We start from the raw sequence: 16,580 nt of genomic DNA on the forward strand, positions 1-16,580 counted from the left end.
TGCATTGCATTGGTTGGATATGTTGTGCTTCAAGTTTACGAAGACCTCTAGGTCTATTTCAATTTCACCTTTTGCTGTTTCAACACTTTTCATGGAGTACGTGTCTCCCAGTTTTCCTTCTTATTTGTAGTACTTTATACTTATCTATATTAAATTTTAACTGTTATTGTTCTACCCAGTTGCATATTATGTCCAATTTATTTTATAAGTTGAGTTGTCTCCTTTGATTCCATTGTTCCTCCTTTCATATGTAAAATTGAACAATTTTCATTGACTTTCTGAACCGGTCGTTGATGTCCATTCAAAACTGATTAAAAATATTATAGCATGTCAGAAAGAAGGTGCAATAGATACAGGGCAAGTTAAGTTTATGTCCATTCACTCAGGCTTGTGATTTTCATTTGAAATACATTTTTTTTTCTTAATTTGATTTTCACCAAAATTATTTTAAAAATCAATATGATTATCATCTGTAATTATCACTATTGCTATGTTGCCCTTAATGTGCCAATGTAGAAATATTTAATATTCAACTATGACTGCTTTCTGAAAAATATCGATTCTCAACCAGTACAATTAATTCCACTTGTTGACAACATACTGTTTACCCAGAATGCTATTGTAATACAATTTATACTCCCTGCTCCAAAAATGATTGCAATACATTTTTTTACCTCAGCTTTCAGTAGACTGTTGGCTCTGAAGGATTGAATTTGGTTCTCTTGAAGTGTTGTGTGAGGACTTCCAAGCTGTGAACACAAATAGACATATTTTGACTTGAAGAACCATTACTAATTTCAGAAATAATTCAATGTAAACATTATAGAGATTAATCTGATGTGTGTAGGTCATGATAGGTGGTGGGCCCTACTTTCCAACTGCCAGTAATTTGCACAGTAGCTTACTATATCAGAATCTCCAAATTAACTGATCATGAATGAAACGCAATTCAACCAATTATTGGAGAGGGAGTAGATCCAGTAAGGTGTCATTTTTTGTAATTCATAAAGCCTTTATCCATCATCATCATCATCATAGGCAGTCTCTCAAAATCGAGGAAGACTTGCTTCCACTCTAAGGGCCCAAGTTTCCACACGCGCCTAGAACGGCGCAGTCCCGACCTGGACGCCCGTTTTTCGCGCCACAAAGTGCGCCTAAAAAAAATCCTCGGTATTCTCCACCTCCCTGCAGGTCCTCTGGCCCTCGGCGCAGCACAGCACGAGCTGTGGGGGGGGCGGAGCCAGGTCCCTGCGCTGAAAACAGTGCCGGGACCTCTGCACATGCGCGCTACAGCGGGCACGCAAGTGCAGTAGCTCCAGGTGCCCGAAACTGTGTGGGAGGGGCCCGAAGCAAGCAGCCCCCAGCCCTGGCCCAATGGCCTCACTGGGGCTGCGTGAATAAGGCTCCTCCCACGGCCAGCTCCTGCTCCCCCCCCCTGCCTCCGGACCGGACCCGACACCCGCTCCCCCCCCCCCGGGACTGGACCCGACCCGACCCCCGCCCCCCCCCCCCCGACTGGACCCGACCCGACCCGACTCCCGCTCCCGCTCCGCCTCCCCCCCCCGACCCGACCCGACTCGCGCTCCTGCCCCCACTGGACCCGACCCGACTCCCGCTCCGTCCCCTCTCCCCCCCCCGACTGGACCCGACCCGCGCTCCTGCTCCCGCTGCCCTCCCCCCCGGACTGGACCCGACCCGCGCTCCTGCTCCCGCTCCCCCCCGCCCCCCGATTGGACCCGACCCGACCCGACTCCCGCTCCCCCCACCCCGCCCCCGGACTGGATCCGACCTGACCTCCCCCCTCCCCGACCTGACCTCCCCCTCCCTCCCCACCTCTTTTTCCCTCCCTCCCCCCGACCCGACCCAACGCCACCTACCTGTAAATCTGGTGTTGGGGACGGGCCCTGCCCGAAGTCTCGGGCCGGCCCGTTCAGCCTTCGGTCCCGAAAGGCCTGCCTGAAGCACTTTCACACAGGTAGGAAGATGGTTTATTTAATCTTTTCTTTGCTTATAAATGTTTATTCAGGTTGGATTTATTTGTATAATATTTGTAGAAGTATAAATAAGGGTTTATTATAGAATTTAATGACTTCCCTTCCCTCCCCCTCCCCCCCCACCTCGTTCTGGATGCCTAGTTTGTAACCTGCGTCTGATTTTTTAATGTGTAGAACAGGTTTTTTCAGTTCTACAAAAATCTTCACTTGCTCCATTCTAAGTTAGTTTGGAGTACGTTTTCACTGTGGAAACTTTGAAATCAGGAGTCAGTGGCCGGACACGCCCCCTTTTGAAGAAAAAATTCTGTTCCAAAGTGGAACTGTTCTACCTGACTAGAACTGCAGAAAAAAAAAGTGGAGAATTGTGATTTCTAAGATAGTCCGTTCTCCACCAGTTGCTCCTAAAAATCATGCGCAAATCATGTGCAAACTTGGGCCCTAAAAGTGAGTTCTCAGGTGACTGAACAGTCCAATGCTGGAATTACAGTCTCTGTCAAAGGTGGGACAGACAGTCGTTGAACGAAAGGGTGGGTGGGGAGTCTGGTTTTCCGCACGCTCCTTCCACTGTCTGCGCGTGGTTTCTGCAGGCTCTTGGCGATGAGAATCGAGGTGCTCAGCGCTCTCCCGAATGCTCTTCTTTCACTTATGGCGATCTTGGGCCAGGAATTCCCAGGTGCCAGTGGGGATGTTGCACTTAATCAAGGAGGCTTTGAGGGTGTCCTTAAAATGTTTCCTCTGCCCACCTGGGGCTCACTTGCCGTTTGGGAGTTCAGAGTAGAGCGCTTGCTTTGGGAGTCTCGTGTCGGACTTGCGGACGATATGGCCCGCCCAACGGAGCTGGTCGAGTGTGGTCAGTGCTTCGATGCTGGGGATGTTGGCCTGATCGAGAACACTGACGTTGGTGCATCTATCCTCCCAGTGGATTTGCAAGTTCTTGCGGAGGTAGCACTGGTGGTATTTCTCCAGCGCTTTGAGGTGTCTACTGTATATGATTCACGTCGCTGAGCCATGTAAGAATATCACTACTGCCCTGTAGACCATAAGCTTGGTGCCAGATTTGAGGTCCTGGTCTTCAAACACTCTCTTCCTCAGGTGACCAAAGGCTGCGTTGGCACATTGGAGGCAGTGTTGGACCTCGTCATCGATGTCTGCCCTTACTGATAGTAGGCTCCCAAGGTATGGAACATGGTCCATGTTGTCCAAGGCCACGCCGTGGATTTTGATGACTGGGGGGCAGTGCTGTGTGGCGGGATCAAGTTGGTGGAGGTCCTTTGGCTTACGGATGTTTAGTGTAAGGCCCATGCTTTTGCATGCCTCGGTGAAGAGGTTGACGATGGCTTGGAGTTCAACCTCTGAATGTGCGCAGATGCATGCGTCGTCCGCGTACTGTAGTTCGATAACAGAGATAGGACAACCTTGGATCTAGCCTGGAGGCGACGAAGGTTCAACAGGTTCCCATTGGTCCTACAGTTTAGTTCCACTCCAGTGGGGAGCTTGTTGAGAGTGAGATGGAGCATTGCAGTGAGGAAGATCGAGAAGAGTGTTAGCGCGATGACGCAGCCCTGCTTGATCCCGGTCCGGACGTGGATTGGGTCTGTGGTGATCGAGACGCAGAGTGCCCACAGCGCTTGGTATGCCCTCTAGGCCACCATAACCAGCGCTTGCGAAGAGACGCTCGGTCACTCAACCAGGAAACACCAGGACTAGTTCGACGAGAATGACCAGGAGATCCAGGAGCTAATAAACTGCAAGCGCAGGGCATTTCTGAACTTAAAGCAGCAACTCAATTTGGAAGCAGCAAAGCAGCTCTACAGACGGCTGAGGGCCGAGGTCCAACAAAAAACCCGCGACCTAAAGAATAGGTGGTGGGTGGAGAAAGCACAGGAGATCCAGCAGCTGGCTGACAGCCATGGCGTGCGAGGATTCTTCAACGCAGTTAAGTTCACCTACGGCCCAAGCACCCAAGGCCCCACCCCACTGCTGACCAAGAATGGGGAGACATTCATTAAGGACATCGAGGCAGTCAGGGACGGCTGGAAGGAGCACATTGAAGAAAGCCTTTATCATACCTACATTACAAGACATTTAGGAGGCTTTACCTCCAACAATATTTATGTTAATATGCTTAATCAGAGTTTCTCTGTCATCACTCCTAATTACAGTACCATAGTTATACATGTTGATGAACCATGAAATAATGATGAGCTGCATTAACATTGCCACTTTTTGCTATATATCTGCCAAATCTAGTTGCATTGTATCCTATATCTAAAGTTTCTATTAAGGACACAGAGAAAGATTATTTTTGCAACATTTTTGAACCAAATATAAATTCAACTCTCCTTCGAATCTGCCGTCATCACCCTTTCCTCAAAAAAACAAACCTTGACCCCACTGTGCTTGCCAGCTACCACCCATTTCCAGTCCCCCTTTCCTCTCCAAAGTCCTTGAACGTGTTGTCACCTCTCAAATCCGTGCCCATCTTTCTCGGAACTCCATGTTTGAATCTCTTCAATCCGGTTTCCGCCCCTGTCACAGTGCCGAAACGATTCTCAAAGTCACAAATAACAACCTTTGTGACTATGATAAAGGTAAACTATCCCTCCTCGTCCTTCTCAACCTGTCTGCACCCTTTGACATGGTTGACTATTCCATCCTCCTCTATCGCCTCTCCACCATCGTCCAGCTGAGTGGGATTGCACTCACCTTGTTCTATTCTTATCTTTCTAACTGTAGCCAGAAAAGCACCTGCAATGGCTTCTGTTCCCACTCCCGCATCGTTACCTCTGGCATCCCCCAAGGATCTATCCCCTCCTATTTCTCATCTACATGTTGCCCCTTGGCGACATCATCTAAAAACAGTGCATCAGTTTCCACATGTACGCTGACGACACCCAGCTCTACCTCATCACCATTTTTCTCGACCCCCTCCACGGTCTCTAAATTATCAGTCTGCTTGTCCGACATCCAGTATTGGATGAGCAGAAATTTTCTCCAATTAAATATTGGGAAGACTGAAGCCATTGGCTTTGGTCACCACCACAAACTCCGTTCCCTTGTGACCAACTCTATCCCTCTCCCTAGTATCTGTCTGAGGCTGAACCAGACTGTTCACGACCTTGGTGTCATATTTGACCTTGAAATGAGCTACCGATCACATATCCACAACATAACTAAAACCGCTATTTCCACCTTCGTAACACGCAGTAGCAGGACATTTGGAAAAGCAAAATTCGGCCAGGCAGAGTCAGCATGGATTTATAAAGGGGAAGTCATGTTTGACAAATTTGTTGGAGTTCCTTGAGGATGTAACGAACAGGGTGGATAAAAGGGAACCAGTGGACTTCCAGAAGGCATTTGATAGGGTGCCACATAAAAGGTTACTGCACAAGATAAAAGTTCAAGGGGTTGGGGGTAATATATTAGCATGGATAGAGGATTGGCTAACTAACAGAGAACAGAGAGTTGGGATAAATAGTTCATTCTCTGGTTGGCAACCAATAACTAGTGGGGTGCGGCAGGGATCAGTGCTGGGACCCCAACTATTTACAATCTATATTAACGACTTGGAAGAAGGGACTGAGTGTAACGTAGCCAAATTTGCTGACGATACAAAGATGGGAGGAAAAGCAACGTGTGAGGACACAAAAAAATCTGCAAAAGGACATAGACAGTGGGCAAAAACCTGGCAGATGGAGTATAATGTTGGAAAGTGTGAGGTCATGGACTTTGGCAGAAAAAAATCAAAGAGCAAGTTATTATTAAAATGGAGAAAGATTGCAAAGTGCTGCAGTACAGCGGGATCTGGGGGTACTTGTACATGAAACACAAAAGGATAGTATGGAGGTACAGCAAGTGATCTGGAAGCCAATGGTATCTTGGCCTTTATTGCAAAGGGGATGGAGTATAAAAGCAGAGAATTCTTGCTACAGCTATACAAGGTATTGGTGAGGCCAGACGTGGAATACTGCGTGCAGTTTTGATTTCCATATTTACGAAAGGATATACTTGCTTTGGAGGCAGTTCAGAGAAGGTTCACTATGTTGATTCCAGGGATGAGGGGGTTGACTTATGAGGAAAGATCGAGTAGGTTGGGCCTCTACTCAGAATGAGGTGAAAGTGGAGCTGAGTCCATGATCACATCAGCCATGATCTTATTGAATGGCGGAGCAGGCTCGAGGGGCCGTATGGCCTACTCCTGTTCCTATTTCTTATGTTCTTATGCCTTTGTTATCTCTACACTTGACTACTCTTACGCATTCCTGGCTGGCCTCCCACATTCTACCCTATGTAAACTGAAGGTCATCCAAAACTCGGCTATTCCTGTCCTAACTCACACCAAGTCATATTCGCCCATCACCTCTGTTCTCGCTGACCTACTCTGGCTCCCGGTTAAGTAACGCCTCGATTTCAAAATTCTTATCTTGGTTTACAAATCCCTCCATGGCCTCGTCCCTCTCTATTTCTGTAATCTCCTTTAGTCTCACAACCGCGCCGCCCGCCCCCCCGAGATATGTGCATTCCGCAAATTCTGCCCTCTTGAGCATCCGATTATAATTGCTCAATCATCGGTGGCCGGGCCTTCAGCTGCCTTGGCCCGAAGCTCTGGAACTCCCTCCCAAACCTCTCTGCCTCTCTTTCCTCCTGTAAGATGTACCTTAAAACCTACCTGTTTGACCAAGTTTTTGGACATTTGCAGTAATTTCTTCTTATGTGGCTCGGTGTCAAATTTTTGCTCTACAACATTCCTGTGGAGCACCTTGGGATGTTTTATGTTAAATGCACTATATAACTATAAGTTTTTGTTGTTGTTGTGATTATTCGAAGGACACCAAGGAAATACTGGATAGATGGGCTAGATGGACCGAAGGTCTTTCTCTGCCTGAAAACATTACTAAGTGTCTGAAAGCAAGATCCATAATAGAGCAAGAATTGTGAGAGAATATTCCTGAAGTTGTAAGACTATAAAAGCCCAGCGTCGGTGAGTCGTCGGGAGTTCATGGTCGAGGAGAGGTGGTGCGGGAGTTCGGGTGCGGCCTATAAAGGCCAGCTGGTGCAGCTGCAGCAGGGAGAGAAGGCAAAAAGTAATTGAAAGGTGACGTCACAGCCAAAAGGGTAAGTGATTGGTGGTGATTGGTGAGTAGTTTTTCTTTTTTCTTTTCTACATCAGTAACATTTAGCATTGTTGTTGCCAATTTAAGGGTTAAGACATGGCAGGATTATGCTCCTCCTGTACTATGTGGCATGTCAGGGACGCTTCCAGTGTCCCTGACGACTACGTGGGCGGGAAGTGTATCCGCCTCCACCTCCTGATAGACCGCATTGTGGCACTGGAGCTGTGGGTGGATTCACTCTGGAGCATCCACGATGCCGAGAATGATGTGAATAGCACGTTTAGCGAGTTGGTCTTACCGCAGGAAAAGGGTACAGAGCCAGGTAGGGGATGGGTGACCAACAGAAAGAACAGTGCAAGTAAGGTAGTGCAGGGGACCCCTGCGGTCATCCCCCTGCAAAACAGATACACCGCTTTGGGTACTGTTGAGGGGGATGACTCATCAGGGGAGAGCAGCAGCCATGTTCATGGCACCGTGGGTGGCTCTGCTGCACAGGAGGGCAGGAAAAAGAGTGGGAGAGCTAAAGTGATAGGGGATTCGATTGTAAGGGGAATAGAGAGGCGTTTCTGCGGCCGCAACCGAGACTCCAGGATGGTATGTTGCCTCCCTGGTGCAAGGGTCAAGGATTTCTCGGAGCGGGTGCTGGACATTCTGAAAAGGGAGGGTGAACAGCCACTTGTCGTGGTGCATATAGGTACCAACGATATAGGTAAAAAACGGGATGAGGTCCTACGAGACGAATTTAGGGAGCGAGGAGTAAAATTAAAAAGTTAGGACCTCAAAAGTAGTAATCTCAGGATTGCTACCAGTGTCACGTGCTAGTCAGAGTAGGAATCGCAGGATAGCTCAGATGAATACGTGGCTTGAGGAGTGCTGCAGAAGGGAGGAATTCAAATTCCTGGGACATTGGAACCTATTTTGGGGGAGGTGGGACCAGTACAAACCGGACAGTCTGCACCTGGGCAGGGCCGGAACCAATGTCCGAGGGAGAGTGTTTGCTAGTGCTGTTGGGGAGGAGTTAAACTAACATGGCAGGGGGATGGGAACCTATGCAGGGAGACAGAGGGAAATAAAATGGAGGCAGAAGCAAAAGATAGAAAGGAGAATAGTAAAAGTGGAGGGCAGAGAAACCCAAGGCAAAAAACAAAAAGGGCCATATTACAGCAAAATTCTAAAGGGGCAAAATGTGTTAAAAAGACAAGTCTGAAGACTTTGTGCCTCAATGCGAGAAGTATTCGGAAGAAGGTGGACGAATTAACTGCGCAGACAGCAGTTAACAGGTATGATGTAATTGGCATCACGGAGACATGGCTCCAGGGTGACCAAGGCTGGGAACTCCAGGGGTATTCAACATTTAGGAAGGATAGACAGAGAGGAAAAGGAGGCGGGGTGGCGTTGCTGGTTAAAGAGGAAATTAATGCAATAGTAAGGAGGGACATTAGCCTGGATGATGTGGAATCAGTATGGGTGGAGCTGCGAATACCAAAGGGCAGAAAACGCTAGTGGGAGTTGTGTACAGACCACCAAACTGTAGTAGTGAGGTTGGGGACAGCATCAAACAAGAAATAAGGGATGTGTGCAATAAAGATACAGCAGTTATCATGGGCGACTTTAATCTACATATTGATTGGGCTAACCAAACTGCTAGCAATGCGGTGGAGGAGGATTTCCTGGAGTGTATTCGGGATGGTTTTATAGACCAATATGTCGAGGAAACAACTAGATAGCTGGCCATCCTAGACTGGGTGATGTGTAATGAGAAGGGACTAATTAGCAATCTTGTTGTGCGAGGCCCCTTGGGGACAAGTGACCATAATATGGTAGAATTCTTTATTAAGATGGAAAGTGACACAGTTAATTCGGAAACTAGGGTCCTGGACTTAAGGAAAGGAAACTTCGACGGTATGAGGCGTGAATTGGCTAGAATAGACTGGCAGAGGATACTTAAAGGGTTGATGGTGGAAGCAATGGCAAACATTTAAAGATCACATGGATGAACTTCAGCAATTGTACATCCCTGTCTGGAGTAAAAATAAAACGGGGAAGGTGGCTCAACCGTGGCTAACAAGGGAAATTAAGGATAGTGTTAAAACCAAGGAAAAGGCATATAAATTGGCTAGAAAAAGCAACAAACCTGAGGACTGGGAGAAATTTAGAATTCATCAGAGGAGGACTGAGGGTTTAATTAAGAGGGGGAAAATAGAGTATGAGAGGAAGCTTGCAGTGAACATAAAAACTGACTGCAAAAGCTTCTATAAATATGTGAAGAGAAAAAGATTAGTCAAGACAGGCGTAGGTCCCTTGCAGTCGGATTCAGGTGAATTTATAATGGGGAACAAAGAAATGGCAGACCAATTGAACAAATATTTCGGTTCTGTCTTCATGAAGGAAGACACAAATAACCTTCCGATAGTGGGTCTAGTGAGAAGGAGGAACTGAAGGATATCCTTATTAGGCGGGAAATTGTGTGAGGGAAATTGATGGGATTGAAGGCAGAAAAATTCCCGGGGCCTGATAGTCTGCATCCCAGAGTACTTAAGGAAGTGGCCAGAGAAATAGTGGATGCATTGGTGATTATTTTACAACAGTCTATTGATTCTGGATCAGTTCCTATGGACTGGAGGGTAGCTAATGTAACACCACTTTTTTAAAAAGGAGGGAGCGAGAAAACAGGTAATTATAGACCAGTTAGCCTGACATCAGTCGTGGGGAAAATGTTGGAATCAATGATTAAGGATGAAATAGCAGCGCATTTGGAAAGTAGTGACAGGATCGGGCCAAGTCAGCATGGTTTTATAAAAGGGAAATCATACTTGATGAATCTTCTGGAAGTTTTTGAGGATGTAACTAGCAGAGTGGACAAGGGAGAACCAGTGGATGTGGTGTATCTGGACTTTCAAAAGGCTTTTGACAAGGTCCCGCTCAAGAGATTGTTGTGCAAAATCAAAGCACATGGTATTGGGGGTAATGTACTGACATGGATCGAGAACTGGTTGGCAGACAGGAAGCAAAGAGTCGGAATAAACGGGTCCTTTTCAGAATGGCAGGCAGTGACTAGTGGAGTGCCGCAGGGCTCAGTGCTGGGATCCCAGCTATTTACAATATACATTAACGATTTAGATGAAGGAATTGAGTGTAATATCTCCAAGTTTGCAGATGACACTAAACTGGGTGGCGGTGTGAGCTGTGAGGAGGACGCTAGGGGGCTGCAGGGTGATTTGGACAGGTTAGGTGAGTGGACAAATGCATGGAAGATGCAGTATAATGTGGATAAATGTGAGGTTATCCATTTTGGGGGCAAAAACACGAAGGCAGAATATTATCTGAATGGCGGCAGATTAGGAAAAGGGGAGGTGCAACGAGACTTGGGTGTCATGGTTCATCAGTCATTGAAAGTTGGCATGCAGGTACAGCAGGTGGTGAAGAAGGCAAATGCTATGTTGGCCTACATAGCTAGGGGATTTGAGTAAAGGAGCAGGGAGGTCTTACTGCAGTTGTACAGGGCCTTGGTGAGGCCTCACCTGGAATATTGTGTTCAGTTTTGGTCTCCCAATCTGAAGAAGGACGTTCTTACTATTGAGGGAGTGCAGCGAAGGTTCACCAGACTGATTCCAGGGATGGCTGGACTGACGCATGAGGAGAGACTGGATCAACTGGGCCTTTATTCACTGGAGTTTAGAAGGATGAGAGGGGATCTCATAGAAACGTATAAGATTCTGACGGGACTGGACAGGTTCGATGCGGGAAGAATGTTCCCGATGTTGGGGAAGTCCAGAACCAGGGGACACAGTCTTAGGATAAGGGATAGGCCATTTAGGACTGAGATGAGGAGAAACTTCCTCACTCAGAGAGTTGTTAACCTGTGGAATTCCCTGCCGCAGAGAGTTGTTGATGCCAGTTCATTGGATATATTCAAGAGGGAGTTAGATATGGCCCTTACGGCTAAAAAGATCAAGGGGTATGGAGAGAAAGCAGGAAAGGGTACTGAGGGAATGATCAGCCATGATCTTATTGAATGGCGGTGCAGGCTCGAAGGGTCGAATGGCCTACTCCTGCACCTACTTTCTATGGTTCTATGTTTGTTGAAGGGGCAGAGGTACCGTGCTGCAGTTTTCCAATGGAAAACCCATTGTCTCAATCTCACATATACCAAAACAATTAGTACTAGAACATTTGGCACAAAGTCTATGGAAACAGCAACAAGACAAAAGCAAGATAAAAGCATTCACAAACATCCATACGAATACTGCTACAAATCTTATATTTCTATAGAGACCTTTAAATGGACTTCTGTAAGCAGTGTGCACCGGAAGCTTTTGACACCCATTCTACATGGGTAAGTAGATAACTGAGTATGCACCAGAGTAAACACTGAGAAATTGTGTGACCATTTAAACAATATCAGAAACTTATTTTAATACAATTAACTGTAAACTGGCTGATGTTTCCTGTGCTAGTTCAAAACCCAAAGACAGGCAAGACAATTTACACTATTAAATTGAACGGTCATGAAGTTCCAATATATGTCCAACAATATGATTGTTGCAAAGGTTAAAGAGCTACTTAATGAGACACACAAAACGTTGCGGATTTTCACTTTTTTATATGGCTTGTTGTTATTCATACTTGAAACAACTTTATCAATGCTTATATCTTATCCATGATGAATACAAGAGACATACATTGTTATATCAGTTTCAGCTTCAGGCTTTGGTGAGTAGCTGTCAATGTTATCCTGAACAATTATGCAACTGCCTCCTTTGGTCATGAAAGATATTTTCTTAGTCTTTGGTTTTTCTGAGCAGTATTTTTTGTTGCTCATAATACAGTTTCACCATGTATATTGTTGTTTATCCTTTTTTAACAGTCCTCTGTAGTTTCATATACTTTTGTTAATAACCACCAACACCAGTCACCAATAACGAAACACCATGGGGGAGAAATTGCCCTGCGCCCTGATTGGGGGCGGGAACCTGCTCGGGACTGTACTTCCTGTGCCCGGCGCGGAAGTCTAGCCCCAGCCACTGAATTGGTCTTACCACCCTTCAGGAAGTGGAGCGCAATCTCACGCAGTCCATTTCCTCTTGGGGCGGGTCCAGCGGTGCTAATGGGGTTTGATCGGCAGATGCTCTGCGTAGCGCTGACGCGTTTCAACGCCCCTCCCCTTCGCTAAAGGGCAGGGCCATCGTGGACTCGGCACAGCCTCTGATGGCATCCACTAGGCCACCAGGGCAGCCGTGGTACAGGGAATGCATGATGGCGACCTGGACCACGCTAATGGAGAGGCACTGGAGCCAAGGCGGCGGCGCGGGCTGCTCTCGACCTCCCCTTTAACTTCCGCCCTGCGAGCGGATGTCGGCCCGGTTTGCGACCCGTGAGACTGATGCTAACACCAGCTCGCAATATCTGCTGCGGAGCGGAGCGCTAATAGGTTACGCGGCAGCCCGGGAGCGCTACCCATGGGGCAATTACCCGCAGCTGGTAGCGCGCCCCCCCTCCCAGAGGCCTAATTGGCATCGCAAAAAGGGGCAATTTCACCCCCCATGTTCCGTTACAAAGAACATCTATAATTATTTTTTGCAATCTCAATACGTTAAGTTCGATTTCACTGAAATGTGCCCTTCTGGGTCTTCTAAAATCCAGTCTTTGAAAAGCTGTAACTTGCTCCAGCTGAACATTGTGAAAATCGATGTCTTCAGCCCCCACCACAATGTATCCTCATTACCAACTTTATCCCTCTTCCTTGCCAGTGTCTCAGGCTGAACCAAACTGTCGCAACCTCACCATCCTGCTTCTCATCCTATATCTTCTCCATCAAAAAGACTGCCAAATGCCACCTCCATATCATTGTCCATCTTTGCATCTATCTCAGCTCAATTGCTGCTGAAACCCTCATCTATGCCTTTATAATCACCAGACGTGTTTACTTCAGCATTCTCCAGGCTGGCCTCCCATTCAGTCTGCTATAAATGCAAAATTCTGCTACTTGTATTAGATCCTGCACCAAATATGCACCTGCGCCCTTTCCGCTCCCCATCTACATTGCTCCTAGTCCCTCAAATTAAAAATTCTCATCCTTTTATTTAAATTTCCCCATGGTCTGGCCCCCCCTCTATCTCATCGGGCATAGGGAGCACGCTTGTCTTTTGCTGTTGACATAAAAGTATTTGGTTTGGCAAACAACAAGAAGGCCTTCAGGAAAAGATATGTTGGGTGTATAGGCAGACAGGTGGCAGATCGAACTTAATGTGAAAAGGCAATACATTTTGGGAGGAGAACCAAGAAATAGGAATATAGGGGGAATTTTAACCTAAAAAAAAACCAGGTGGGTTGGGAGCATGCTGGTAGTTAAAAGTATTAAAAATGTGAATCCTGACCTGAACCCTTCTCCAACTCACCCACTTCTGGTTTTAATTGAGGGGCCGTCTATTTAAATATTATAATAAGGCTGGAAGACTCTCCTTTAACCACCATTTTGTGTTTAACTGTAGCTGGTCAGGTTTTGCACACCTTGCGAAAAACCCCAGCTTACAGCAAGTCAAGGACAGCTGCATCTAGGATGTAAGTGCCTTTACACTTACCTCCTGAATCCAAGGTCCCTACCTATCCTACCCCCTGCATGCAGAGTCTGGCTGGCTGCGGGTGGTAAACAGAGGTTTCCCATTCAAATCAGGCCCTGGCGTTAAATTCGGCAGGGATGCGGGAATCTCCATCTCCTGAACCACCTCGTAGCCCCCCCTAGCCCCAACCTGCCTTCCTCATTAAAGTTCAGCCCTTACATTCGGGTTCAAATACTTAATTCCCTGAAAGTGCAATTGCAAATAGATAAAGCCACAAAAGTCCAACGTAATTTGGGGTTTTAGAAATTGGAACATAGTATACAAGAGTAAAGAAGTAATGGTAAATTTGTGCAAAACATTGATTAAGCCACAGTTATAGAAAGGATATTAAAGCCAGAAATAGTATACAACATGGCTTCATCAGGATGATTCCAGGCATGGGAAACTTTAACTAGAAACATATTTGAGATACTGGATCTCTTTTCAGATAGGAAAGAAGGAAACTTAATAGAGATTTTAAAAATTTGACAGATTTCGATAGCATGAATAGTGAAAATCTATTTCCTGTATCTGGGGAATCAGTGATGAGGAGTCATAGAAACATAGAAAATAGGTGCAGGAGTAGGCCATTCGGTCCTTCTAGCCTGCACCGCCATTCAATGAGTTCATGGCTGAACATGCAACTTCAGTACCCCATTCCTGCTTTCTCACCATACCCCTTGATTCCCCTAGTAGTAAGGACTTCATCTAACTCCTTTTTGAATATATTTAGTGAATTGGCCTCAACAACTTTCTGTGGTAGAGAATTCCACAGGTTCACCACTCTCTGGGTGAAGAAATTCCTCCTCATCTCAGTCCTAAATGGCTTCCCCCTTATCCTTAGACTGTGTCCCCTGGTTCTGGACTTCCACAACATTGGGAACATTCTTCCTGCATCTAACCTGTCTAACCCCGTCAGAATTTTAAACGTTTCTATGAGGTCCCCTCTCATTCTTCTGAACTCCAGTGAATACAAGCCCAGTTGATCCAGTCTTTCTTGATAGGTCAGTCCCGCCATCCCGGGAATCAGTCTGGTGAACCTTCGCTGCACTCCCTCAATAGCAAGAATGTCCTTCCTCAGGTTAGGAGACCAAAACTGTACACAATACTCCAGGTGTGGCCTCACCAAGGCCCTGTACAATTGTAGCAACACCTCCCTGCCCTTGTACTCAAATCCCCTCGCTATGAAGGCCAACATGCCATTTGCTTTCTTAACCGCCTGCTGTACCTGCATGCCAACCTTCAATGACTGATGTACCATGACACCCAGGTCTCTTTGCACCTCCCCTTTTCCTAATCTGTCACCATTCAGATAATAGTCTGTCTCTCTGTTTTTACCACCAAAATGGATAACCTCACATTTATCCACATTATACTTCATCTGCCATGCATTTGCCCACTCACCTAACCTATCCAAGTCGCTCTGCAGCCTCATAGAATCCTCCTTGCAGCCCACACTGCCACCCAACTTAGTGTCATCCGCAAATTTGGAGATACTACATTTAATCCCCTCGTCTAAATCATTAATGTACAGTGTAAACAGCTGGGGCCCTAGCACAGAACCTTGCGGTACCCCACTAGTCACTGCCTGCCATTCTGAAAAGTCCCCATTTACTCCTACTCTTTGCTTCCTGTCTGACAACCAGTTCTCAATCCATGTCAGCACACTACCCCCAATCCCATGTGCTTTAACTTTGCACATTAATCTCTTGTGTGGGACTTTGTCGAAAGCCTTCTGAAAGTCCAAATATACCACATCAACTGGTTCTCCCTTGTCCACTCTACTGGAAACATCCTCAAAAAATTCCAGAAGATTTGTCAAGCATGATTTCCCTTTCACAAATCCATGCTGACTTGGACCTATCATATTACCTCTTTCCAAATGCACTGCTATGACATCCTTAATAATTGATTCCATCATTTTACCCACTACCGATGTCAGGCTGACCGGTCTGTAATTCCCTGTTTTCTCTCTCCCTTTTTTAAAAAGTGGGGTTACATTGGCTATCCTCCACTCCATAGGAACTGATCCAGAGTCAATGGAATGTTGGAAAATGACTGTCAATGCATCCACTATTTCCAAGGCCACCTCCTTAAGTACTCTGGGATGCAGTCCATCAGGCCCTGGGGATTTATCGGCCTTCAATCCCATCAATTTCCCCAACACAATTTCCCGACTAATAAGGATTTCCCTCAGTTCCTCCTCCTTACTAGACCCTCCGACCCCTTTTATATCCGGAAGGTTGTTTGTGTCCTCCTCAGTGAATACCGAACCAAAGTACTTGTTCAATTGGTCTGCCATTTCTTTGTTCCCCGTTATGACTTCCCCTGATTCTGACTGCAGGGGACCTACGTTTGTCTTTACTAACCTTTTTCTCTTTACATATCTATAGAAACTTTTGCAATCCGTCTTAATGTTCCCTGCAAGTTTCTTCTCGTACTCCATTTTCCCTGCCCTAATCAAACCCTTTGTCCTCCTCTGCTGAGTTCTAAATTTCTCCCAGTCCCCGGGTTCGCTGCTATTTCTGGCCAATTTGTATGCCACTTCCTTGGCTTTAATGCTATCCCTGATTTCCCTTGATAGCCACGGTTGAGCCACCTTCCCTTTTTTTATTTTTGCGACAGACAGGAATGTACAATTGTTGTAGTTCATCCATGCGGTCTCTAAATGTCTGCCATTGCCCATCCACAGTCAACCCCTTCAGTATCATTCGCCAATCTATCCTAGCCAATTCACGCCTCATACCTTCAAAGTTACCCTTCTTTAAGTTCTGGACCATGGTCTCTGAATTAACTATTTCATTCTCCATCCTAATGCAGAATTCCACCATATTATGGTCACTCTTCCCCAAGGGGCCTCGCACAGCGAGATT

General features: G+C 46.4%; 1 protein-coding gene across 3 annotated transcripts in view; it reads right to left on the minus strand.

The window, feature by feature from the left end:
* Window positions 1-16,580, minus strand: part of LOC139278942 (early endosome antigen 1) — a 1,017,310-nt gene that overhangs the window by 588,233 nt on the left and 412,497 nt on the right. For all 3 annotated transcript variants that reach the window (XM_070898220.1, XM_070898221.1, XM_070898219.1), the window contains exon 10: window positions 675-749. In XM_070898220.1, the coding sequence (XP_070754321.1) occupies window positions 675-749 (75 nt within the window). The remainder of the gene's footprint in view (window positions 1-674; window positions 750-16,580) is intronic.

The sequence above is a fragment of the Pristiophorus japonicus genome, chromosome 13 (genome assembly GCF_044704955.1).
Source record: "Pristiophorus japonicus isolate sPriJap1 chromosome 13, sPriJap1.hap1, whole genome shotgun sequence".
NCBI classification, from domain to species: Eukaryota; Metazoa; Chordata; class Chondrichthyes; family Pristiophoridae; genus Pristiophorus; species Pristiophorus japonicus.